The sequence below is a fragment of the Macaca thibetana genome, chromosome 10 (assembly GCF_024542745.1).
Source record: "Macaca thibetana thibetana isolate TM-01 chromosome 10, ASM2454274v1, whole genome shotgun sequence".
Taxonomy (NCBI): Eukaryota; Metazoa; Chordata; class Mammalia; order Primates; family Cercopithecidae; genus Macaca; species Macaca thibetana.
In genome coordinates this window covers 5,915,562-5,943,098 of record NC_065587.1, presented here as the reverse complement: position 1 = coordinate 5,943,098, position 27,537 = coordinate 5,915,562, and the positions used below count along the sequence as shown (strand labels likewise).

Genomic DNA, 27,537 nt, shown 5'->3' with positions numbered 1-27,537 from the left:
GGGCAGGGCAGTGAGGGGTGCTTTGGAGGGAATCCCCTGCATGGTCCGGGAGCTGGAGGTCACAGGAGCCGCCCAAGCCCCGTCCCTGGCTGGGAGTGAGGCTGTGGTGGAATCGCGTGGGATTGGAGGACAAGGATCGAGTGGAGTCCGGGCACACCCACTCACAACCTGCAGGATCTCAGGCAATTCCATCGCTTTCCTGGTTTCTGTTTTCTCATCTGCCCGCCCAGCCTCACCTGGCAGTTGGGGTGGCCTAAGGGACTCCCCAGGGGAGGGCCCTGAACCAGGATGGCGCAGCCCCAAGGCCTGGCAGCTCTGTCTCTCCAAAGTCTATGCTGGGTGCCAACTGTTTGCCAGGCACTTCTAGATGCTGGGGTTCGGAAAGAAAACCAACCGAACTCCCTGTCTTCCTGAGCAGGCAGACAAAAACCGACAGGGGTACACATGGCAGGCTGTGGAAGCCCGAGGAACCAAACAGCAGGCAGGAGGACGGGCAATGCCAGAGTCCTGGGGAAGGGGCTGGGAAGGCAGCACTGAGAGGGGGCGGTGCTCAGGGTCAGGTCTTCAGGGAGCCGGCCAGGGAGATAGCTGGGGGCAGAGGGCACGGCATGTGCAAAGGTCCCACGGTGGGAGCAAGCGAGGAGGCAAGGAGGAGAGGAGCAGGGCATAAACCAGAGGCCAGAGCAAGCGGGGCCTGTGGCCCTGGAGGCACAAGTAAGGTGAGTAGGGTGAGGCCTTTAGCTTTTGCTGAACGAGACGCAGGGCAGCAGGGGGGGTTGGTTGGTTTGTTTTTTAGACGGAGTTTAGCTCTTTCGCCCAGGCTGGAGCGCAGTGATGCGATCTTGGCTCATTGCAACCTCCGCCTTCCAGTTTCAAACAATTCTCCTGCCTCAGCCTCCCGAGTAGCTGGGATTACAGGCGCCCGGATGACAAGGTTTTAACAGTGTCGCCATCACACCAGTTGCTGGCTTGAGAAGAGACTGCAGCGGGTCAGGGGGAGAGAGCAGGTGGGCGGCGGCTGCAGGAACCCAGGGGAGATCATGGGGCTGGGACCAAGGTGATGTTGGGGTGGGCGGTGAGACTTGTCCCATCCTGCTTTCGTCCTGAGGGCGGAGCTGATGGATTTGCCAAGGACCAGGTATGCAGGGTGGGAGAGAAGAGCCAAGGGTGACTCCCAGGGTGCCGGCCCCAGCAGCCTGAAGCTCCTCTGAGATGGGGAGGTGGAGGGACTGGCCTGGTGGAGACTGTGGAGCTTGAGACAGCCGCAGCTGTGCAGGGAGTCTGGGGGTACAGATAGAAGCCAGGGGCAGGTGAGGCCGGCCACGGGAGATCAGAGCACAGACCTGGGCCTGGGCCTTCGATGATTAGGTAGAAGAGGAGCAAGTCTGGAGCAGAGACCCGGGAGCAGCCACACCAGCGGGAGTGAGGTCCCGGGAGCCTCCTTTGGCAGGGGGTGTGGCCAATGTGTCCCCAGGTTCCGAGAGGTCTGGGTGATGACCGGGAGCACCCCGTGGATCTGGCCATGGGAGGTCACTACTGACCTGGTGTTCCAGAGGAGCAAAGGGGTGGGGAGCCGGATTGAAAAGGATCCAAGAGGCCTTGGACGCTGAGTGTGGTCTTTTGAGCGGCCCCCAGGAGGACTCAGGCAGAGTTAACTTGAAACCTGCTCCCCTCCCCGCAAACTATTCTCCCCAGGGTAAGCCATGAAGTGGGACCATGTGGCAGCCCCACACGCCCTCCACTTCTCTGTCCCCTGGATCACTGGACCCCACTTTGGCATCAGACAACAGCCTCTGGCCACAGCTGACTGCCCAGGGGTCAGCCCTGACCCACTGGTTCAATCAGAGCCCCGCCCTGTGCAATGCCAGGAGCTAGGACTCAGGGGGGCTGATTCCCCGGTTTCCTCCGTAGGGCAAGGTGTAAGCTCAGCGTGGCTGCAGGAGCGCGTGTATCCACTGCTGGGGGAGAGAGACAGCGGCGATGCTGCCAGGCCGAGAGGCAGGAACCCATGAGGGAGCAGAGGGCACCACCTTGGGCTCCACACAGTGACAGGCCTGCTGCGTTTCCAAGGCTTTCCACCCTCAATCCTAGCCCTAAACGGTCACCCGCCGTCTCTGAGAGCTGGGAATGGGGGTGAGCGAGTGGAGGGCACCGAGCTCTCTCCTATTTCCCCCCTCCATCCCTCCCTCTTTGGGGTGGGAGAGGACCCTGATTTCCAGCCTCTCCAATGCCCACCTGGCTGCCCCGGGCACTCCCAGGGGCCTCTCCGCAAGGCAAGGACACCAAAACCACAGGGCTTTGAAATCATCGATCGACTTTAATGCATTGGAAAGAAGGAAAACTACATTGGCGTATTTAAGACAAACACTTTTTCTCTATCCTCACTACCCACTGGACGGTCCTCCTCGGTCCAAAAAAAAAACAACTAACAATCTCAAGACACATTGGCAGCTACCCCTCCCGGGTCCAACCTTTCATATCCTCCCATGACGTTGCTAAAACATTTAACTCAATCCATCCGCGAAGAAAACCAAACCAACAGAAAAGGAAGCTGAAGACATGGACATCGCAAGCCACGCGGTAATGCATACTTGGCACAGAGTAGCCAATATAGAAGACGTGTGCCTCACACGGTTCGCTTTGTTCATCAATAAAAGAATATAAAAATCTTGTTCACCCAGTGTTAAGTGTATTAAAATAGATCTGTATCATACGGCACAGTTTCTCCCGGAGTCGTGAGAATGACAGGAGGGACCGTGGCAGCTGCGGGATTTGCCGGCCTCCTCGCTCTGCACCTCTGCGTGTGTGCGTGCGTGTCTGTGGTCGTGGCCGCGTGCGACGCACACACGCGTGTTCAGTGCAATTCGGCACCATGTGATATGCTCGGGGTGGGAGCCCGTGGCTCCTGGACGCTTGTCCTGTTGTGCTAAGTCCCTCAGGATCGGGACGTGGGAATCGGGCGAGGGTGACAGGCCGGCACTGCCCACCCTGGATGCAGAAGCCCTTGGCAGCAAGTCTGGTCCCCGAAGGTCGGAACCTCCTGAGCCCACCGCCCTTTCTTTCCTCCCCAATCCTCCACCCGGCTCTTAAAAAACCTGCTGGATCTTCCAGCTTGGCCGGGCTTTCCGAGGGGAGGTGTTCCCATGTGTACCTTGAAGCAGAGACTACTAGAAGCAGAAAAGGAAGTCAGCCAGAGTCCCCCCGCCATTCACATTAAATGTCTCACAATAAAAACGCCATACAAAAGTGTGAAGTTATTTTTTGGCATAGTGTCTGCACTGGCAAGAAGGGAGGAGTGGAATACTTATCGGCTCTTCCAAATAAGACAAGAAGAGGCTTCAGTCATTAAGTTGAATGATTCAACCTCAAAGAGAAAACCTGCCAAATGCCCTCCCCAACAGGGTTGCAGATCCACCCTGCCCAGAAACTCCATGAGAAAAATGCATCAACGGCAACTGAGTCCAAGAGATTGGCAAAAGGAAGGAGGCAGCCTCGAGGGCCCCGAAGACGGAGCAGGAAGGGCAGAGGCCCTGGCGGGGATCACTGCAGCGTCCCGGCGCCCAGACACGCTCACCTCTGACAATGTCTTTCAAGTTAAACAGCTGCAATTCGTAACCCTAATAATACTGACAGAAAGGGGCCCGGGCGGTTCTGCAAAGGCGACGGGGTGCCCCAGGCCCGCCCGCCCACCCCAGGTGGACCTCCTAGGAGTGTGGGGCATCGGGAAACTACCTAGATCCGCTACCCTGCTTCTCGTCCCAACTACCTCTACCACTCAGCTAGTCCGTGTGTTCTCAGCTCCCCTCCCACAGGACACCAAGAGGCGGTGCCCTCAGCGGGGACTGCATGCTGGGCGGTGCGCTTGTCCCCTCCACAGCCTCAGCCTGCCCCTCCAGTGGGCCAGAGGGAGGCCGTGGAGAGCAGGGCCTGGAAGCCGGAGGCCCAGGCAGCCCTGAGGTGGCCGGGGGTGGGGCTGTGTGCCACAGCCTGTCGTACTCCCACCTGGCTCCTAGGTACCTCCTGTGAGTGTGGAGGGCACAGGGCCGCACCCCCACCTGGTCTTGGCTCTAGGCCTCTCCCCCAGCTCTTTCTCCCTCCTCTCCTCTGTCTGGTTAATTTTTGTCGGAAATTCATAGTGTTTATGAATTAAGGCCGACAGAACCCCCAGGCTGGGTAAGCAGGGTCCCAAAAACTTTCCGTGGGTGTGAAGACTGGTCCCTCGGGGTCAGTTGTGGCCCTGGGGGTGCTGGAGGGTGGGGTGTGTGGCTGCCACTGAGGGCTTGGTCCAGGGCCCGGCCAGCAGTGGGGCGGGGCTAGTGGTCGCCATGGTGACCTGGAGCAGCTGCTCGCCCTGTATCAGTCTCAGGAGGGCCCGCAGGCGGTCCAGGGATGACTGGGTGCCCCTCTGGCGGGCCAGCAGGCTTGTCTTCAACTCCAGGCATTTCTGTTGGGGCAGAAGGTCAGGGGAAAGGGTCTTAGCATTTGGCTCTACAGCCATCCTGGGGCAGCCACCGTCTGGGCCCCTCTCCTCTCCACTGCAAATGCCTGCAAGAAACCAGGCTGAGGCTTTCACAAAAGCCAGGCAGTGGTACAAATGCAATTAAAGAGCAGCCAGACCCACAGGAGACGATGCTTGTTTTGGAACTTAGGGCTAGAAAAAGTGTGCCTCTGCCTGGGAACGTCCTCCCCATGGCTGTGATGTGACCTCCTCCTCCTTGCTAGCTGCCCACACTCTTCCTCCTCCTCCTGCTGGCCAACCTGCAGCAGCCTCGGAGACCTTTCACTTCCCGGCTGCCCTTCTGCTCTTCCTCTTGCCCGCTGTGCTGTGTGGTCTTTTCCAATCTCTCTACATGCCACCACAACAAGGAGAAGCAGTAAGGACTGATGCCTAGAGTCCCACATCCATCTACTCTGGGTCAAATACTGCTTGGGCAAATAACCTCCCCAAGATGGTTTCTAAAATGATTATAGGGACAATCACAAAGCCTCTTCATAGCGTTATAGAGAGGATTAAATGAGACACTGCATTTAAAGAGCTTCCCCAGGGCCCATTACCATCACCATCCTCTAACATATCATCACCACCATTATCATCACCATCACTGTGATCATTACCACTATCACTATCACCATGATCACCATTATCACCACCACCACCACCACCGTGATCAGCACCATCAGCACTACCACCATAATCACCACCATAATCACCATTATTACCACCATCACCATCACTGTGGTCTGCATCATCGCCACCATCACCACCATCATTACAACCATCACCATCACCACCACCACCACTATCACCATAATCACTATTATCATCACCACCATCACCATCACTGTGGTCTGCATCATCACCACCATCATCATTACAACCATCACCATCACCACCACCACCACCGCCACCATCACCACGATCACCATTATCACCATCACCACCATCACCATAATCATCACTACCATCACTGTGGTCTACATCATCGCCACCATCATCATTACAACCATCACCATCACCACCACCACCACCATGATCACCATGATCATCACCACCACCATTAGCATCACAGTGGTTAGCACCATCACCACCATGATCACCATTATCATCATCACCACATTAGCAACACACCATGGTCACCACCACCACCATCACTGTGATCAGCACCATCATCACCACCATCACCACCACCACCATCATCACCACCACTATCACCATCACTGTGATCGGCACCATCACCACCATCACCACCACAACCACCATCCTCATCATCATTACAACCATCACCACCATCACCACCACCATCACTGTGATCAGCACCATCATCATTACCACCATCACCATATCACCATCATCACCATCACCATTATCACATCACCACTATCACCATCACTGTGATCAGCACCATCACCACCGCCACAACCACCATCATATTCCCATCACCACTATCACCACCATCCCCATGACTGCCATCACCATCATCACCACCACCACAACCATCATCTTCATTATCTTGTCTATCTCCATCCTATGGAGGAGGAATTATGTTCACTTTACACAAGAGAAAACAGATTCAGAGTCAGGGCCCTGCCAAGGGGCCTGAGCAGGGGCACAGCCAGCGTGCTATCAATCGCTTGGTAAGTATCTGTTGAATGAGCCACAGCGCTGCCTTCTCCACGTACTGGCTTGCTGGGGGATCCTTGGTGACTCTGTCTTCTTCCTGGGCCTTATAGGTGAACAGTGAAGCTCTGGACCTACACCTGTGGCTCCAAGGACACATCTGCCTGTCCCCCAGAATTCCCTGGTGCACACCGGCACTGAGGCCAGCCTGGACCTACACCTGTGGTTCTAAGGACACATCTGCCTGTCCCCCAGACCTGGGGCACACCTGCAGGGCTGAGGTCAGCCTCCCCCAGGCCCCGGGGCACACCTGCAGGGCTGAGGTCAGCCTCCCCCAGGCCCCGGGGCACACCTGCAGGACTGAGGTCAGCCTCCCCCAGGCCCCGGGGCACACCTGGCCCCCCCAGGGGGGCACACCTGCAGGGCTGAGGTCAGCCTCCCCCAGGCCCCGGGGCACACCTGCAGGGCTGAGGTCAGCCTCCCCCAGGCCCCGGGGCACACCTGCAGGACTGAGGTCAGCCTCCCCCAGGCCCCGGGGCACACCTGCACTGCTGACGCCAGCCTCCGGTCCCGCTCCTCCAGCTGCTGGTGCTCATTCTGCAGCTCACTGCCTCGTTGCAGCAGCTTCTGCTTCTCCTCTTCTTTGACTAGAAAAGAGAAGGCCAAGTCGCCAGATAGGAGCAGGTAAGGAGTGGCTGGGCCGTAGAGTAAATGGGAGGGGCAGAAGGGATGGAACCAAGGCCTAGGTCATCCCCCTGAAGGAGCCAGTGGCTGTGGTCAACTGCACAGGACCTGGAGCCACTCTCCCCTGGCCATACTTGCCCCAGACACAGGATCGGTCCCAGGGTCCCACTTTTCAGTGCTCTGGCCCAGAAGGGAATGGACCTACCCGTCCTCCCACAGGACAAGGTGAGCCCAGAGGCCTGGGTGGGGGAGGAGGGGGAGCAGGGACCCTTTCCCACTCCTCAAGGATGCCTCACCTGTCTTGTGGGTGACATAAGAGTGCACGATGGCCAACATCCCAGTCCAGGGCACACCCTCGTCTTTCTTTAAGGCCTGGGGAGCAGATGGGGAAATGAAAAAGTGGACAGGCCCGGGACCTGCTGGGACTGGCCACACCCTGGCTGTGTAACCCTGAGAGGGCACGCCCTGGGCCCCAGGGTCCTCACCCGAGACCAGGAGCTGGAGCTGCACCTGCCTCATGGCCCGGCTTACAGGGGCTACACGATAAGATCAGCTCCATGAAGCAGGAACGTTCTGGGCCTCTCCTCCTGCTCATCACCAGGGCCCTGGCAGCGGCTCAAATACTTCTCGAATGAATGATCACTTGTCTTTCTCCCACATCCAGAAGAGCTGAAGGCAGCGGCCCCAGGCACGCCAGGGACAAATGGGGAGACTCGATGCCCCCCTACACTGTGCTGAAGTGGGGAACAGAATCCTGTTCCCTCTCCACATGCCCTCAAAAAGTTGTGACCAAAAAGAAAGAAAAAAAAAGCAAGAAGAGGCACAAAAAAAAAAAAAAAAAAAAAAGCTAGTCATTAATCCCAGCAGTTTAGGAGGCCAAGGTGGGAGGATTGCTTGAACCCAGGAATTCAAGATCAGCCTGGGCAACAAAGTGAGACCCAACCTCTATAAAAAATTTAAAAACTAGCTGGTCATGGTGGTGTGTACCTGTGGTCCCAGCTCCTCAGGAGGCTGAGGTGGGAAGACTGACTGAGCCCCGAAGGTCAAGACTGCAGTGAGCTGTGCTCGTGCTCCTGTACTCTAGCCTGGGCAACAGAGCAAGACCCTGTCTACCAAAAAAAAAAAAAAAGGATGGGCAGGCAGCCCCCACAGGGAACAGCCCGACAGCAGCACCTGCCCACCACATCCACTGCCCTTGACCCCCACAGAACCAAGGACGATGGGAACTCACAATGGTTAATACTTTTTGAAATAAAGTATTAAAACTCCCGGGCCGGGCGCGGTGGCTCATGCCTGTAGTCCCAGCACTTTGGGAGGTCAAGGTGGACAGATCACCTGAGGTCAGGAGTTTGAGACCAGCCTGGCCAACATGGTGAAACCCTGTCTCTACTAAAAATACAAAAAATTAGCCGGGCGTGGTGGCTCCTGCCTGTAATTATAGCTACTTGGAAGGCTGAGGAAGGAGAATCGCTTGAACCAGGAGGCGGAGGTTGCAGTGAGCTGAGATCGTGCCATTGCACTCCAGCCTGGGCGACAAGACTGAAACTCCATCTCAAAAAAAAAAAAAAAAAAAGAAAAAGAAAAAGAGAGAAAGGTAACTCCCTATGACCACACAAGTCCTGCATCTGTGGAAGGCACACTTGAAGCCCAGCACTGCCACCACCTGCCACCCACCACACTCAGGGGCCACACTCCCAAGCATTTTCTCCCAGGGTTTTTACTCTGCCGTTTTTCTCAGATGGCTGATTCCCAAACTATACAGCAGCTGTAAAGCCTGTTTTTTATTTTTATAATTTAATTCCATATAGTGAACAAGATCCAAAGAATCACACTTTTTGTAAAAACCTGTTGGATGCTGACGGAGTATCTCACTGAGTGTACAGCTGGGATCTTCCACCATCTCCTGCTGCGAGGAGAGGCTGTTTCCCCTCTAGTCTTTTGTAAATAAAGGGTGTGGGGCTTCTCTGCGCGCAAAACTTTATCCCTATTTGAATTATTTCCTTAGACTAGATTCCCCAAAGCAAGATTCAGGTTTTTAAAAGGCCATTTTTTTTTTTTTTTTTTTTTTCCTTTTTTTTTTTTGAGACGGAGTCTCGCTCTGTCACCCAGGCTGGAGTGCAGTGGCGCAATCTCGGCTCACTGCAAGCTCCGCCTCGCGGGTTCAAGTAGGGACAACAGGCGCCCGCCACTGCGCCCGGCTAATTTTTTTTCTATTTTTAGTAGGACGGGGTTTCACCATTCTCGATCTCCTGACCTTGTGATCCGCCCGCCTCGGCCTTCCAAAGTGCTGGGATTACAGGCGTGAAAAAAGGCCATTATTGAAAGAAGACCACTATCAGCATCTCATGGGTAGAGGCTAGGGATGCTGCTAAACATCCCATAATAGTCCGGGCACGGTGGCTCACGCCTGTAATCCCAACACTGGGAGGCTGAGGCGGGTGATCACCTGAGATCAGGAGTTTGAGATCAGCCTGGTCAACATGGTGAAACCCCAATCTACTGGCTGGTTGCGGTGGCTCACGCCTGTAATCCCAGCACTTTGGGAGGCCGAGGTGGGCGGATCACCTGAGGTCAGGAGTTCGAGACCAGCCTGATCAACATGAAGAAACTCTGTCTCTACTAAAAATACAACATTAGCCGGGCGTGGTGGTGCACGTCTGTAATCCCAGCTACTCGGGAGGCTGAGGCAGGAGAATCACTTGAACCCGGGAGGCGGAGGTTGCAGTGACCCGAGATCGCGCCACTGCACTCCAGCCTGGGCAACAAGAGTGAAACTCTGCCTCAAAAAAAAAAAAAACCCCCGTCTACTAAAAACACAAAAATTCGTTGGGTGTGGTGGCGGGCGCCTGTAACCCCAGCTACTTGAGAGGCAGAGGCAGGAGGATCACTTGAACCCAGGAGGCAGAGGTTGCAATGATCCGAGATCGTGTCACTGCACTCTAGCCTGGGCAACAGAGTGAAACTCTGTCTCAAAAAAAAAAAAAAAAAAAAAAAAAAAAAAAATTCCATCATAAACAGGATAAAGTTCCACAACCAAGGATTATCCAGCCCCAAATGTCAATTGTGCTGAGGCTGAAAAAGCCTGACTATACCCAAGCCCTTCTTTTCACCCCTCCTCTGCCCTCCCTGCCTCTGCCTACGGTGGGGACCTCCAGGCCAGTCTGGGGTGAGGGGGCCACACAGTCTCCCATACCTTCTGCTGGCACCTGGGGCACACCCACACGCCCTTGGGCGCCGTCTTGAGGGGCGGGTCCAGGCAGCTGAGGTGGTAGGCCCCCGGGCAGGTGCCGCAGGGCTGCAGGTTGGCCCCTCGCTTGCAGGCAGCGCAGTGCTCATCATGGGTGATCTCGTTCTGGAAGAGAAGGGAGGGCAGGAGGCAGGTCAGCCAAGCCGGGTCAGCGGGGGCCGGGTCAGCCAGGGTCAGGCCCAGGCAGCTGTGTCTGACCCACGTGTGGCCGCTCTTCTGCCGACGTTTCCCAGCAACTCTACGGAGACAGAGGGATAAACCCTGGAGGGCGACAGTGTGGGGTCAGGCCTGGGCCCTGGGAGGAGGCGGGGCACCCACAGGGCCAGGTTTACTAGGGGCTGGGGCTCTGAGCATCGGAGTCGGGCCTGGTGTGACTCCCATAACCTGGTTCTTCTGTGTTAAGACCTGGAGCCCAGGTGCGGGCGACAAGGCAGGGTGTCCTGCCCTCTCAGGGTCTGTGCTGCACCAGAGGTCCATGTGCGGGGAGCGGGGCCAGTGATGCGTGCGGCACTCCCTCCCGCCCCCACTGCTTATGTGGACGCTGCCTGGAGGGGCGGCGTGGCCCCACTCAAGGCCCTGTAGGGCCGGGCGCGGTGGCTCAAGCCTGTAATCCCAGCACTTTGGGAGGACGAGACGGGCGGATCACGAGGTCAGGAAATCGAGACCATCCTGGCTGACACGGTGAAACCCCGTCTCTACTAAAAAAAAAATACAAAAAACTAGCCGGGCGTGGTGGTGGGCGCCTGTAGTCCCGGCTACTCGGGAGGCTGAGGCAGGAGAATGGCGTGAACCCGGGAGGCGGAGCTCACAGTGAGCTGAGATCCGGCCACTGCACTCCAGCCTGCCGGCAGAGCGAGACTCCATCTCAAAAAAAAAAAAAAAAAAAAAAAAACCCTGTACTCTCTGTTCGCCATCCATGTGTCAATAGCATGCTCCAACTTCAGAGCTGGGAAAGAGCAGAGAACTCTCCTCTGGGATGGCCCGTGCCACAAGGACACTGGATGTCCCTGCCGAAGGGGCAGCGCCCTCAGACGAGGCCTCAGAGATCCCCATCTCCACCCTGTGTGTCATGCAAAGGCCGGGGCGGGGGGAAGGCGGTTGTCACACGGCAAGCTGAAGGTGGAGTCGGGACCAGCATCCCGACTGCCTGCCTCGAAGCCGAGGCCCTCCCAAGTCTGAGGGCTCTGTGGGGACAGGGCTCAGGCTCCAGGTGTCCCCTGTCCCCAAGCCTGCCCTGGATGAGCACAAGGTGTCTGCAGACAAACGCCACCAGGCCCCCCAGCACCAACCTGTGCCATTGCAGGGCTATTGTGAAAATGACACAGCCTAACCGGAGCTGACGGCAATCATCACCTACTGCTTCTTAGAGGCTTGACCGTTACAAATGTGCAGGGACTTGAGTGTTCTTTTAGAATTAGATCAGAAATTCAGTGAAGAAAAACGCTGAATAAATTCTGAGACTGTGCCATGAACGAGGTCATGACCAGCCAATGTTCTGGGAATCAGGGATGTGGTGTGTGCATGGGTAGGGGGTGGGGGCCCCACAGGGTCACAGAAATATGGGTGTGTGGGGTGAATCCCTGGGGATTAACAAGTCCAGCCCCTTTTTGGATGGGTCACGGAGGACCAGGGAGGGCCAGCTCTGCCCAGGTCACACTGAGGCCGGTGGAGCCAGGGTGGAGGCCAGGGGGCACCATCTGGCTGCTTCCAGTTGGGCCTTAGTGGCCCCCACAGTCTCTGTATCCTCAGTTCTGAGCAGGGAGGGCTCCTGTTTGAAGCTGACAGCAGAGCCCTGTGGCAACGCCCGACTTGACACTGCCTGGCAGGCTGGAAAGCTGGCTGAGTGTTGCACAAAGCTCTTAGCACTTAAGGGCAGAACCAAAAGGCCTTCTGCACCACCCAGGCTCTTTCCCTCTTTCTAGGAGGGACCCTACAAGGACTGTACTGAAAACATTCTCCACCCCTGAGGCGTGAAGACGGAGGGAGGGGACACGTACCTTCCAGCAGGGGTCCTCATTGGCTAGCACAGGGAAGAAGGGCGGAGAACATGTTAGTGGCCGTCGGAGGAGCACGGATCAGGACTGGAGTCCATGAGGCCTCATGTGGCAAGGGCTCTTGCCCCGCGGCATGATGGGAGTATCACAAGGCCCCCGTGATACCTGGGCTCTCACCCCAGTGCATGATGGGAGTATCACAAGGCCCCGTGATACCTGGGCTGTCACCCCGGGGCATGATGGGAGTATTACAAGGCCCCTGTGATACCTGGGCTCTCACCCCAGGGCATGATGGGAGTATCACAAGGCCCCCGTGATACCTGGGCTCTCACCCCAAGACATGATGGGAATATCACAAGGCCCCTATGATACCTGGGCTCTCACCCCAGGGCATGATGGGAGTATCACAAGGACCCTGTAATACCTGGGCTCTCACCCCAGGGCATGAGGGGAATATCACAAGGCCCCTGTGATACCTGGGCTCTCACCCCAGGGCATGATGGGAGTATCACAAGGACCCTGTGATACCTGGGCTCTCACCCCAGGGTATGATGGGGCTATCACAAGGCCCTGTGATACCTGGGGTCTTGCTCCTGGGCAGGATGGGAGTAAGGGTCTCTGCCCTGGTCACAGCTAGGAGCCACCATGGGAACAGGCTCATGTGGGCCCTGTGATCACTGAGGACATGGTGGTAGTGAGCTGCCCAGGGAAAGGAACCATCGCTCCAGGAACCCCTCAAAGTGACTTATTTTCAACTCTTTTTTGACTGTAATCCACTCATTCTAGTAAATGATACCAAACCACACATTTTAATGATCGCAAACATAGGTATCTTTCAGGCTCTAGATCAGATCCGTCTGCAAATAATGCCACCCAGCGGGAAGAACAGTTCCGGCGTCTGCACAGCACTCGACAGCTCACAAAGTGCAGTCACACTCACCCCTCAAGTCACTGTCCCAGCTCTGAGAAGCAGGTGACTGTGGTCCCACTTTCTAGAGGCCCAGGGAGGGATGGTGACATGTTGAAAGCTACACAGAATCCCAGGAAGCTGACCGTCACTTCCTGCCCATGGGACTATGGTTTTCTAACTGAAGAGAACTGGCAGCTTCCTGCTGCTGTCTGAATGCAGGGACGTGGCTCCCTGAGGTCCTGCACTGGGGCACGGCTGGCAGAGGAGGGAGGGGCACTGCAGACTCAGGTAGAGGCCTCAGGCCAGGTCCCAGCCTGAAGATCTGGCCTGATGCCTTGTACAGGAGCCCTCGGCCCAGAGCAATGCACACAGCGAGGCAGAGGCAGAGCTGGGCTGAGACCCCCACCCCAGTCCAGCCTGTGCTCTTCCAATGCCCAGAGCAGGCAGAGGAGGGTGGGCAAGGTGTGGGCTGAGAGGCACCAGCCCAGCCCAGGAGTATCAGAGGCTGACTGCGTGCGGGGAAGAGAGGTCATCTCCAGGGGAATATGGAAGCAGCAGCACCCGGGCTGGGTCACACCTGCAGATGCCACATCGGTCATGCTCACACCTATGGCCCAGGCTGTGGACCTCCCCCAGACCACAGCTCCAAGCTCACACACAGGCTGCAGGAGGAGTGGGGAGGTGGGAGGCTCCTCTCAGCATAGCGTCCTCACCTTCCTCTGCCCAGGTCAGCCCAGTGGGAGGCGGGCAGCCCTGCCCAGGCCCAGGCGTGGAGGACCACCCAGGGATGACTCCCCGTGGCCCTGAGCAGCTCTGGCAGAAAGCCTGAAGCCGGTGCTTACCTCTTGCTGTGAGGAACAGGGGGTTGTTGAGATAGTTGGAGGCCAGCCGTTTCCTCTGCAGGGACAGAAAACAAAACACCACACCCCATCGTCTGCAGGCTCTCCTCGGTGGTGACTCCACCCCAGGTCAGGACTCACTCTGGGACAGGGTCCCCACCCAGGGCTGCAGGCTCTGGCTGAACACCCCCTGCCAGGGGCAGAAACAGGAACAAATACAAGGCAGAAGGACGCAGGGATGACTGAGGGCGGGGTGGGGCAGGGAAGTCGACAAAGGCTCTGCCTGCAGGAGGTCTAGGACACACCCTCTCTGCACCTGTGGGTGCATCTAGCTCACAAAGGGCCGTCCGTGGGGCACATCAGTCACATGGTGCATGTCACATTCTCCACCTATCTCCTGCCTCTCAACTGGGTCTGGAGTCAGGTGGAGAAATGGGTGTTATAGACTGGCTCCCCCAGATTCCACTTCTTGGCATGTGGCCTTAAACATCACATGTGGACAAACGTTTCTGGAACATTCCAGAAGAGCAGCCTTAGTCCTGGCTTTGGCAACCACAGGCCACACCGGTCTAGACCTTGGTGGTTTGAAGTGGCTTTGGCTGTGGCTGTCGTAGAACTGTGTTGCTGGATTTGACACCATTTCTCTCGGTGTGGTCAGGCTGTGGACCTGGGGAAGGGCCCCCTTGGGCTGTGTGCCTGCTCCAGGCTCAGGGTCGCGGGACCTTGGGTTGACTCCTGACCTGCTTACGCCGTCTCTGGCCCTGGCCTCAGACTCGGGAGCCTAGGGTAACGCCTCGTCCACAGAGCAGCCGCATTTTCATGAACGAACAAATCTAAAGGAATGGAGCCCTCACTGTGTGGAGAACACACCATTTCCTTGGGTGGAGGCCGAAAACACTTCCACGATGCTCTTATCAAGGGTCCGAGTCGGGGGACAGGGCTTGCTCAGATGAAGGAAGAGGAAGTGAATGGTGTGAAATGGCCCATGTGGGGCACGTTCTTGGAACAGGAGCAGGACAGGCAGAAGCAGAGGAAAGGCGTGGACAGGCTGACGAGGCCAGAGGACGCCCCACAGTGGGCTCTCCCCACAGACAGGGCAATGGCAGGGCCTGGAACTGGCTGCCACTCTGTGCCAAATACCTCCCTCCCACTTGAGCTCAGGCTCCCCAGACTCAGGACTCCAGACAGTGGCCCAGACTAGCCCGCACCCTGGGAGGTGAGACCGCACTTTCCTCGCCTTCCTGCAGATCTCACAGAGCTGGCGTCTGCAACACACCAGGCACTGACCTTGGGGCACACCGTTTCCCTCAGGACAGCTGCCCCAAGCTCTGGACTTCGGAGCTCTAAGGAAACGGCTTCCATCCCAGAGAAAGGCTCCAAGACACTGCCCCTAAGAAAACCCTAAGCCTCAGAGCTAAACGTCCCAACAGACCCTGCAGAGCTGGCTTTGGGGAGATGACACTAGGATTTTAACCGAAGAATTTTGGACTGTCATTTACAAGGACAGGAAGGTATCATTTATGATCTGGTTTTTCCCTGGGGACAAGCTCACGGGAGAGGCCCTGGTTCCCCTACAGCATCCTGAAGTCCCAACCCTGCTGCACTGGACCCATGTTGGTGCAGGCTCTCAGTTTCCAACCCCCATCCCTGGGGATGGACGCTCCAACTGACAGAAGGGAAGGGCACTGGCCACGCCCACCCAGCCCCTTCTGGGCCTTCCTCTATGGTGCCCGCCTGCTCCAGGCTGTGTACAGCCTCAGCCTCTCCCAGCCATGAGTGGATGGCACAGGCTCTAGACGAGGTGTGAGGTGGTCCAGGGAGGCCGGGGTGTCCAGCCTTGCCTGTGACCGGGGATTCGCCTGATCATTCAGGGCGAAGAGTCTAGAAGCCGGTGCACCTCCCATGAGGCCACGCTCCCCAGGGCAGCCTCCATTAGGAATAAACTGACATCTCCTATTCTGCATCTTCCTATCAATTGATTCTGAACTCGAGGTGATGAAAGAGGTATTATTTACAGTCATCCCTCGGCCCCACGCCCAGGAGGGAAAGACGAGGGGGGTGGTTAGGAAAGCGAATGAGGGAGGCCCTGGAGCTTTTCCTGGAGGCTGTGCACTGGGAGCCCCCTACCCTCCTGGTGGCATGGGGCTGGCAGGTCCCCCACCTCGGTCTCCAGGAGGCCGCTGTAGGCAGGGTTGGCTGTGCTTCTTCTCTTCCGCTCCTGTCGCTTGCTCTGGATTTCTGGAAAGGCACAGACACAGCAGTTACTGGGTCCTGCCTGCCCTGGGAACCCCAAATGCTTCCTCGTCAAGCCCTGGGCACCACCATCCCCTCCTGCTCTGAAGCCTGTCTGTTCAGCATCCATGCCACAGGGTGGCCCAGGGCAGGTTAGGGCCTCCAGGAATCACGGACTCCATGGCAGGACAGCTTTGGTGGCCTCAGGCTGAACGACAGATTGCGGGGAGGGTGGCAGGTACCCCAAATCCAGGTGCCCACTCTTAGCGTGGGGTCCTCCTTGTGTGTCCTTATCTGGCCCATGGCCATTATTTGGGACCTGAAAGATGGCAGATACCCACCGGTCCGGTGATACCCACTGGTCTGGTGATACTCACTGGTCTGGTGATACCCACTGGTCTGGTGATACCCACTGGTCTGGTGATACCACTGGTCCAGTGAGCTGCAGGGTGAGGCTCCCAGCTCCCGGAAGCCCAGGAGCAAAGCTTCTACCCAGGTGGCCTCTGCCCCAGTGCAGCCCCCAGCAGGAATCCTTCGTGTGCGAGTGACGGGCACGGCCACACTGATGGTGTTTTCTTTTCCTCTTTCTTTGCTTTGACCCCCAGGCAGGACCCATGACCTGCCTCTCCGTATGCAGCTGTGCTAGCATCTTCTAATCTGTCTCCCAGACCTAGTTTTGCTTCTTAAACCTTTTCAATATTACTCAGCCTGTTTTCTATAAGGCGCTCAGACCTTCTGTGGAAGAACACAGGGTCTCAAGAAAGAAATATTTAAGGATATCACAGCAGAGGCTGGGGAGGTTTCCAAATGAGGACAATTTATAAGACCAAGAATGATCACACCTATTAGGAAAGCACTTTGTGCTGTCGCTCACCAATCCCACAAAGTTTACAGGCGCAGTTTTCCCTGTGTTGCAGATGAGGAAACTGAGGTTTGGAGTGGGGAAGGACCTTGCCCAGGGACTCTGGCCAGCGCACAGGCAGGACCTGAGCATAAGACTTCTGTTCCCACAGCCGCATGCTGCCTCCGTGGTGCCGTGGTTTTGGTCGGAGATTAAACCGTTCCCAAAGGCACGCCGAGGGCAGCGGGATTCATCACACTCACACTCACACCATCAGGCGGGGACTCGCAGATGTTCTTACGGAGGGTTACAAAGGAACCTTGGCTGGAGAGTAATGCCTTCCAACCACGCACGCAGAAGGGAGGGGAAGGCCAGGGAAAGCATTGCTTGCAGGGGGCTTCCCTGCCCAGGGATCTGGAAGGCTGGGGCTCTCCCCTGGCCCTCCCCACCCTGGTTGCTGCCAGGGAGCAAGTCAGACCCAGGCCACATGAAGGGACAGGGTTCTCTTCTTGGAGCCTGCGTGGCACACTGGGGTCCCCGTGTGCTGGGCTCTGCTGAGCTCGGGAAGGCTTGCTCTGCTCCCACTTGCCCCGGATGAGCTGTATGACCTCAGCCAGGTCCCTCCCCTCCCCTGGGCTTCGGTCGCTCACCTGCTGCAATGGAGAGAAACTGCCTTAAAGACCGCTAGTGCCTCGGGCACTGCGGGGGTTCACTTCATTCCTTCTTGCGTTTAGGGAGAGGAACCTTAGCGAACCTTCCTGCATCCAGGGTTACCAGGGTACGTGCTTTCCCTTTATGAAACGCCTTTGCAGGTGAGATGGGTGTGGTGGAAAACGTTCTGGGTTGGGAGTTAGGAGGCCCGGATTCCAGCCTGGGCCTGGTATTAACTGGCGAGTGAATCAGCTTCCCTGGCCTCGGTTTCCCCATGGGGGCTTCTCCAAGGGGGCTGGTTTTGAGGCTTTCCAGGTCCTAAGATTCTACGACAATGTTCGCGGCTCACTTGAGATCGCCCTTGTCATTCTGCGATGATGTTCACGGCCCACGTGAAACTGCCCTCATCCGTAAGGTCACACAGCCCCTTCGTAGAGTCACAGTCCCGTCTGCTCAAATAAACTACTGTTCCAATTTTGATGGACACATTTGGTGGCACACATGAAGTCCGCAGGCTAGTCTGACGGCAGGCGAGCTGGTGGCCAGCTCTCAGCGCTGCTTCCAACAATCCCCCAGGACAGTTCAGCCATCACCCATTTTACACATGAAGAGACTGAGACACACAGAAGTAACCTGCCCACACCTGAGAAAGTGGCGGGAACGGGCAGTCTGCCTCTTGTCATTTCCCTGTGTTGAGGACAGGGAACCCGCACGGTCCCTCTGCTGAAATGAGGAAGTGCCACCGTGGGTTTTGTGCATAGTCATGGAGCCAGGGCGAGCCTGGAAGGTTTCTCCGTCTTGTGTGTCTTTGATGACAGCCACCCAGCCTCAGGCACTTGGGGCAGACCTCCTGGGAGGTGGTTCATACACAGACGCTGCCATCTGAGCCAGGACATCCTGAGACCCACTGCAGCAGTGTGAGGCCACACTACACCCACACCAGCTGCTGCTGAAGCCCAGACCACCCGACATCACGCCTGGCCCCCAACACCCCGGCTTTTGGGTCAGTCCTAGCCCAACCTGCTGCTACCTGGATCCTTCCTTACCTTCCAAGTGTTCCGTGGTAACCAGGCCTAGCGCTACCATGAAGGCGATTTTCTGAGGGAAGGAATAGACAAAGGAGCATTAACACAAACGTCAACGTTCATTCATGCACTCAACAAACGTCTGCTACGGCAGGTGCAGGGCAATACCTCATGGCTGCCCCAACCACAGAGACCCCCAACTCCAGATGCCAAGTCAGTTTCTAAGAAACATGGGGAAATAGGATTCCCAGAGAGAGCATCTACAGCTCAATTTGGAGGGGCTCCTTGAAAACACTGGATACACATATTCAAACATACTTTAAAGGGCTAAGGTGCACATAGCTGGGCTAATCCTTATGGGTACCCCAACCGCTGAGGCCCCCAACTGCAGACACCAAGTCAGTTTCTAAGAAACACATGGAAATAGGATTCCCAAAGAGAGCATCTGCAGCTCAATTTGGAGGGGCTCCTTGAAAACACTGGATGCATGTATTCAAACATACTTTAAAGAGCTAAGGTGCACATAGCTGGGCTAATCACTGTCACTGGTTCATAACACTTTTGCTCCATTAGTCCTTTCATGGCTTTCATTTTGTTTATTTAATAATAAATTGAACATCATAAACCTACTAATAAACTCAAAACCTGACACTTGACCCGTAAGTTGCATCTCTTCTGTGTCCCTCCCCTTATCTCATTCTTTTTACCCTCATTTCTAGTGATCCTAATCCTTCTCGTTTCGTAATGACCATTTCCTTGACTTTGTATACACATGCATATATTTCTATCACTTATGAAACAGGGTGGCACTTAGTTTTATCTTTTTTTTTTTTTTTTTGAGATAGGCTCTCTCTCTGTCGCCCAGACTGGAGTGCACTGGAGTAATCACAGCTCACTGCAGCTTCACTTTCCAGGGCTCAAGTGAAAGTGATCCTCCCACCTCAGCCTCCCGAAGAGCTGGGACCACAGGTGCGCACCACTGTGCCCAGCTAATTTTTGTATTTTTTGTAGAGATGGGGTTTTGCCACGTTGCCCAGGCTGGTCTTGCAAGCCTGCCCCAGCCTCCCAAAGTGCTGGGATTATAGACCCGAGCCACCATGCCCAACCCTTACCTGTTTTTGACTTGTGAAAAGGTCATGACGCTGTATTGTCTACAGAGCTCACTAGGGCATTTTTTTTTTCATTGGACATTCTTCGGTGGTGAAAGGCAGAAATTCAGAATGGCCCCCGAGCCCCTACCCTGCAGTGTAGTCACCCCATATAATTCCCTGCCTTGAGTGTGGGCAGGACTGAAAATACCATGGGATTAGGTAACATCACAGGGCGAAGAGGTGCTGGAACCACTCCTGTGGCATTTATGTTACATAAGATCCCTGTTGGTGACTGGAGTGAGGCTCTCTTGCCGGCCTCGAAATAGAGCCTGCCAGGAGTTCTGCGGCCACCATGCTGTAAGAGGACTAACCCCAGAGCCTCACTCAGGGCCAGCCACAGAGTAGGTGCTCGTGAGTATTTGATGAACCCGTGACTCAATATTTCCTTGTCTGGGATATGACTTGCAATATATTTTCCCCATTTACCTTTTATTTATGGGACTGGCTTATTTATTGTAGTTTCGGATTTACAGGGAAGTTGCAAGACTCATTCCTGAGAGTTCCTGTATACCCACGCCCAGTTCATCACAACTAAAGAGCCAACATCAGTACATTATTATCAGCTAAAACCCATATTTTATTTGGATTTCTTTAGTCTTGTTTGTTTTTTAGAGACAGGGTATCACTCTGTCTACCAGGCTGGAGTGCAGTGGCTCACTGCAGCCTCAAACTCCTGGGCTCAAGCAATTCTCCTGCCTCAGCCTCCCAAGTGGCTAAGACTACAGGTGCACACCACCACACCCAGCTAATTTTTAAATTTTTTGTAGAGACGAGGTCTTGCTATGTTGCCCAGGCTAGTCTCAAACTCTTGGCTTCAAGCGATCCTCCCACCTCTGCCTCTGGAAGCGCTGGGATTACAGGTGTAAGCCACTGTGCCCAGTCCTTTGTTTTTCTGTTCCAGGATCCCACACGGTATTTAGATACCATGCTTCCTCGCACTCTTCTGGGTTGTGAGAGTTTCTCAGCAAGTTTTTTTTTTTTTTTTTTTTTTTTTAATGACCTGGACAGCTTGAGGAGGACTGGTCAGGTATTTTGCAGAAGCACCCTCACTTGGGATTTGTCTGTTATTTTTCTCATGAGTGCAGTGGGGTGGTAGGTTTGGGAAGGAAGACCACAGAGGTAACACACCTTCTCATCACATCAGAGCAAGGGCACAGACCACCCACCTGTCTCATCACTGCTGGTGACCCTGGTCACTGGCTGAAATGTGTCTGCCAAGCTCCACTCAAAGTCACTGTTTCTGCGCCCGCCCCCCGCCCTCATACTGTACTAGTTGGGAATGAGTCACCATGGACAGCTCACACTTAAGGAGCTGGGAATCAGGCTCCACTCAGGCTGGGCTTTTTTTCATTTTGTTGCCATTCATCTCCATATTTTTTTTAAAAAGTATCAGTTTTTAAATTGTAGTTAAAATTTAAATTTTAATACAATTTATCAATATTTTCTTTTGCAGTGTTTTTATTTTTTGGATCCTGGCTAGAGGTGCTGAGGTAATAAAATAATTTTAGTCTCTATAGTTTCACTTTTTACATTTAAATTTTTGATCCATTTGGAACGGGATCCTGGTGTGCACGGTGGAAGTGGGGGCTCACTGCTTTCTGTATGGCTACCATTTGTTCCAATACCACTTACTGAAAATTCCGTCTTTCCATATTTCACTGACTTAAGGAGTCACTTTAATCATATACTAAATTATCATAGATTTATTTGGGTCTATTTCTGGGTCTTCTATTTTGTTCCTTAAATCTGCCTCTCCAGGAGCTCCTGCCACATGTTCAGTTCTCAAGGCTTTAGGGTCTATTTTAATAGCCGGGAGGATTAGAATATCCCTTCACTGTTTTTCCTGTTCAGTTTCCTGGCTCTTCTTATTTTTTGTGTGAAATTTAGAAACCATCTTAAGGAGTTCTGAGAATGAGGGAATCAGTTGGTGGATTTGCTGGAATGTTAAAATTATAAATTAACTTTGGGCATAATGACAGTTTCATATTGTTAAGTTTTCCTACTTAAAGCTATGACATGCCCCTCTGTTCTTATTCTTCTGTTTTTGAGACAGAGCTTCGCTCTTGTCACTTAGCCTGGAGTGCAATGGCGCAATCTTGGCTCACTGCAACTTCCAACTCCTGGGTTCAAGGGATTCTCTTGCCTCAGGCTCCCAAGTAGCTGGGATTACAGGTACCTGCCACCAAGCCCGGCTAATTTTTGTATTTTTAGCAGAGACAGGGTTTCAACATGTTGGCCAGGCTGGTCTCAAAACTCCTGACCTCAGGTGATGTGCCTGCCTCGGCCTCCCAAAGTGCTGGGATTACAGGTGTGAGCCACCACACCCAGCCCCTTCCTCTTTCTTCTTCTCTTTTCTTCCTTCTCCTTCCTTCTCCTCCTCCTCTCCTTCCTTCTCCTTCTTTTCTTCTGTCGTAAGGGGTTTTAAATTTTTCCTCAAATAGACATTGAATATTCGTATTATGTTTATTCTTGGCATTTAATCTTTCTGCTGCAATTGTAAATGGGATTGTGTATAAAGCTTCTAACAGGTTGCCGTGTTGCTGTGAAGATTAGTGATATTTTTACATTAATTTTACACCCTGCTGCAATGCCAAATTCTCTTATTGTCTGCAGCTTTTTCAGCCATTCTCTTGGGTTTTCCAGATCATCTCGAATGGTTTACTCCTTTCTGATTTTTACTTCTATGCTGTTAAAAATCGTTCTTTAATTTTTCAGCTTTAAAGGGTATTTTCTGATTCATTTAAAGTCCCAACTGCTACAGATAAGCTAATCTGAGAACTCTTTCCACTTCCCACCTTCTTTGCCTCCTTCTCAATTTTACTTAAATGAATCTTTTATGTATTATCGGAGCACATCATATTTAAATTCTATTCTGACATCCTCACCCATAGTTAAATACATTTGATGCTCACCCCAACGCTGGTACCAAAGTTTCCCCGTGTCTCTTGGTTTCCTGGGTTTGGGCCTCCAGCAGTTTCTCATAAATGGCTCACGGAACATTTCCTGAGTTCTCCAAAGATTTACAACGTTTTTTTTGTCACCTATACTGGAGTGCAGTGGCACGATCTCGGCTCACTGCAACCTCCACCTCCCAAGCTAAAGCGATGCTCCTGCCTCAGCCTCCTGAGTAGCTGGGATTACAGGCACCCGCCACCATGCCAGCTGATTTTTGTATTTTTAGTAAAGACAGGGTTTCACCATATTGGCCAGGCTGGTCTCAAACTCCTGACCTCAAGTGATCCACCTGCCTCGGCCTCCCCAAGTGCTGGGATTACAGGCGTGAGTCACTGAGCCCGGCTAGATTTACAACTTTTTATCTGTAGCCTTTAAACTTGGACAGCTAGGCTGTATATGAAATCCTTGGCTCATTCTTTCTTTCCTTTATTATCTTGCAGATGTTACGCTAGTGTATCCTGGAATTGAATGTGGCGGTGGAAAAGTCAGACACTAGCTGAACTGCTTTCCCTCTACAGTCGGTAACTTCACTGGGTGTCTCAGCATTGCACATTTTCCCCAGGGAGCACACATCAGCTTTCCCTGGGATCCAATGTGTCCTTTCAAGATGCAGATTATAAAGTCTTTTTAAAAGTTCAGGACATTTTCCTTTAATTGTACTTCAAAAAGTGAAGCATCACCATACCATGAAAAGTGGGGTCCGTCAAATTCAATCCTGTGAGATGTGCACTCACACAGATGGAAGAACACTGGAGTGACTGAGGGGGCTGCAGAGCTGCCTGACTGGGAATTCTGGGGCCATCCAGCAGCTCAGCCAATCAGTACCAGTCTGGCAGCAGTCTGGCGCCACCTGGTTCCAATATCACTTTTGGACCCTGTGTCTAACTAACTGGACAGTGGCAGGGACTCTAGGACGTCCTGAGCTGCTAGCAGCTGTTCTACTTGCCTGACCTGGGAAGGCTGGGCTGGGAGAACACTGGGAATGTGGTGCCTCTGCTTCCTCACACCATCTTCCTCTCCCCGAGTCCCCCTTCACCCACACTCATTTGAGGACAGGTTATGAACAGGAAACAGGAGCCAATGCCAACCACAGGACAGCCAAATTCACCTCATTGCAGGAAATTATGGAAACGATTTCGTCATTCTGGTTTCCTTCTTTGATGCCTCCCATTATACATGTGTTGTATCTTCTTTGCTTGCCTCCCGTAGGTTTCACTTACTATGAAACTTAACAACTCATTATTCTCTTTCCTGTCTTGCAAGATGGTGAGAAGTTGGATACTAAGGAGAAGAAACCCAAAGCCAAGAAGGCTGATGCTGGTGGCAAGGTGAAAAGGGGGAACCTCAAAGCTAAAAAGCCCAAGAAGGGGGAAGCCCCATTGAAGTTGAAATCCCATCCTTGTCAGAGGAATTGGCAGATATTCCCAATCTGCTATGTATTCTAGAAAGGCCATGCACAAGAGGAAGTACTCAGCCGCTAAATCCAAGGTTGAAAAGAAAAAGGAGAAGGTTCTTGCAACTGTTACAAACAGTTGGTGGTGACAAGAATGGTGGTATCCGTGTAGTTCAACTTTACAAAATGCCTAGATATTCTCCTACTGAAGATATGCCTTGGAAGCTATTGAGTCATGGCAAAAAGCCTTCAGTCATCATGGGAGAAAACTGCAAGCCAGCATCACCCCCGGGACCTTCTGATCCTCCTCACTGGGTGCCACAGAAGCAAGAGGGCGGGCGGTTTTCCTGCAGAGCTGGGCAGTGGCTGCTACTTGTGTCTGGGCCTCTGGTCCTCAATTAAGGACACACCGGGAATTTGCCATTGCCACCTCAACCAAAATTTATCAGCAATGTGAAAATCCCAATACATCTTACTAATGCTTACTTCAAGCAGCAGCAGCTGCAGAACCCCAGATACCAGGAAGGTGAGCTCTTCAACACAGAAACAGAGAAGATTACAGGGCAGTGCAAGGCCAATCATCAAAAAGCTGCGGACTCACAAATTTTACCAAATATCAAACGTATTCCTCAGCTCCAGGGCTACCTGAGATCTGTGTTTGCCCTGATGAATGGAATTTATCCTCACAAATTGGTGTTCTAAATTTTTAAAGAAGAATCTAATTAAACAAAGGATATATAAAACTAAAAGAACTATTTTCTGAATTTCATATACTTTTCCCCCTTCTGCCTCTGGTGTCCCTTACCGTGTCTTCTGCTGTATCTATGGCCCTCTGTGTTCATTCAGCTATGCATCCATTTCTGGGGTGGTTTTATTATTTTTTTTTGTGAATAATTACAGCTCATGGTTCATTCTCTCCAGTAATTTAGCCACTTAGCTATCTCTTCCATAAATCTGTGTAACTTAGCTGTGTAGGTTCCTTCTTAGTGCTGATTGCTTTATTAAGTTTCTTTTTTAAAAATAATCACAACAGAAGATCAAATTTTTTTTCCTAGTATTCTTTATCTCATGGTAAAAATAGCTTCTCTTTTCCGTATTTTTTGCTTATAGCAGCTTCATATTGATGTTTTGTTGTTAAACGTAACTAAAATGAGCTGAATTTTCCTATACTGGAGATTTGTAGCAGGTGGGAAAGGGATTACATTAGCCTTCTAAAAGCGACTCAAAGGCTCTGCCTCTCCTGCCGAGGCAATTGACTTCATTCTTCATCCCTCAGTGGGATTCTCCGGTTAACCACGCCTCCTCTGCCTCTCCCCCATGGTCAAAGAGCGTTTCTGCCACCTTCCCTGATCCTGGATGCCTTACAGATTGCAGGTGCAATCCCTCCAGGAGGCATATTTTGCCTGGCACTTTCTACGACCTAACAACACCAAGCACTCCCTCCTCCAGCCCTCCAGCACATTCTATATTATCTCAGGCCCAGCTTTCGCCTGACCTGGCCCCGTCTAAGCTAAGGCCGGCTCAGACACTCTCCTTCCTTTTGCACTTCAAGATGGACTTCTGATCTTCAGGGAGTACATGCCACTGACTTTTTCTGCAGCCTGTGGCTCCTTGGCCCTCCCTAGAGTCTCCTACACCACTCCTGGCCACTGCTCACTGCACCATCAGCTTGCTGCCCAGCCCTGACCTCTGCTGCTTCTGACGACACTAACGCTTCCTGCCCAGTCTGCTGATGCTCCGCTCATGTCTGAAATCTGCAAAACGAAGAAAAAAAATCTTGTTGCTCTTAGTTTATATGGGATGCAGGGAGAGTCTCAGTTCTAAGTAGCTGCTCTGTTCCTACTGGAAGCTCAGCCAAGTCTTTTTGCCCTGTGGGATCGACTGGCTTCATTCTGATAGACATGTGTTCAAACCTGTGTTCTGTGGATTTGTCAAATGTCTTGCCTTACAGTTCTGCTATTAGGCTGGTGCAAAGTAACTGCGTAATACATTTGCACCAAATACATATCCCAAACGATGCTGCTATGGTGCACGTAAGTTTGTGACTGTTAAATTATCTTGATGGATGATCCCACCTTTAGTATTCACAGTAATGTCTTTTTCATTCCTTTCAACCTTTCTGGTGTTTTTTTTATTTAGGTATGCCTCTGACAAGCAGCATACAACTGGATTGGGTTGTTTTTAAGCCTGTTCTCATTCCTCTAAAAGTAGGAAGATTTCATTTGCATGTATTATGGTTACTGAGTTATTTGGACTTATTTCCTCCACTTTATTTGTATTTTCAGTGTATCCTTTTTATTTTTTCATTTCCTACTTCTTGGGAGAAAAAAAAAGGTCCACATTCACTTTTTTTCCTCTGCTGATTTAGAAATTATAGGTGGCATTACATTTTTTTCACTGATTAGCCTAAATGTTTTCAGCATATGTTTCTAACTATACACTTTTTTTTTTTTTTTTTTTTGAGACGGAGTCTCGCTCTGTCTCCCGGGCTGGAGTTGCAGTGGCCGGATCTCAGCTCACTGCAAGCTCCGCCTCCCAGGTTCACGCCATTCTCCTGCCTCAGCCTCCCGAGTAGCTGGGACTACAGGCGCCGCCACCTCGCCCGGCTAGATTTTGTATTTTTTAGTAGAGACGGGGTTTCACCATGTTCACCAGGATGGTCTCGATCTCCTGACCTCGTGATCCACCCGTCTCGGCCTCCCAAAGTGCTGGGATTACAGGCTTGAGCCACCGCGCCCGGCCTACATTTTTCTAATGAAGGCTAGAGTTAATATTTCTATTCTTCTTCCCCAAATTACACTGCTCTTGGCATGTTCTAACTCCCTCTAAAACATCACCTCCAACCCATTTTTGTTGCCTATAATTTTCCTTTTATCTGCTTTGTAAAACAAAACTGGATTTTTTTTTCAGTCTACACTTAAATACATCTACCTGTTATTTAACAGTCTATACACTCAGTTGTTTTACACCCACTGGCTGTCTCTGGCTTCATCTATCTTCTGGCTAAAGCACAGTTCTTTTAAGGATGGTCTGTGGGTGATAAAACCCTTAGTCTTCCTATGTGCAAAATGTCTTTTGCCCTTGCTCTTGAAAAACAGCTTAACTGGGTATAAAATACTGAGTTGGCAGCAACTTTCCCTCGGCAGTCTGCAGATATTTACTGCTCCGTGGTCATCTGGCTGAGGCTGCTGGAGGCCCCAGCACATCTGTCATTCCGCTGTTCTTGCCCTCCTCGTTTTTTAAGATTTTTCTCTTTGACATGAATTTCTAGCCTCCTAGATTTGGTTTTATTAATCACACCTGAGATATGGAGTCTACTTTTGATCTAAAAACTCAAACTGATGCTCTTCAATCCTGGGACATTCTTCTGCTTTGCTTCTCCACCTGCCCCATCGCCCCACACCCACTCCCTCCTGCTGAAAGCCCCAGGAGGTGAAAGCAAGGTTTCCCCACTTGCTTTCTGTCCCTGCCTGCTCCTGCATAGTTTTTCTTTCACA

General features: G+C 52.8%; 1 protein-coding gene across 1 annotated transcript in view; it reads right to left on the bottom strand.

The window, feature by feature from the left end:
* Positions 1-2,921: 2,921 nt before the first annotated feature.
* PHF21B (PHD finger protein 21B) overlaps positions 2,922-27,537 on the bottom strand; it is a 131,444-nt gene continuing 106,828 nt past the window's right edge. The window contains exons 6-13 of the mRNA XM_050805905.1: positions 18,563-18,614; positions 15,954-16,030; positions 13,796-13,850; positions 12,047-12,069; positions 9,996-10,154; positions 7,099-7,174; positions 6,662-6,765; positions 2,922-4,444 (exon numbers count right to left, since the gene is read on the bottom strand). Coding sequence (XP_050661862.1) covers positions 4,226-4,444; positions 6,662-6,765; positions 7,099-7,174; positions 9,996-10,154; positions 12,047-12,069; positions 13,796-13,850; positions 15,954-16,030; positions 18,563-18,614 — 765 coding nt within the window. The 3' untranslated portion in view covers positions 2,922-4,225. The remainder of the gene's footprint in view (positions 4,445-6,661; positions 6,766-7,098; positions 7,175-9,995; positions 10,155-12,046; positions 12,070-13,795; positions 13,851-15,953; positions 16,031-18,562; positions 18,615-27,537) is intronic.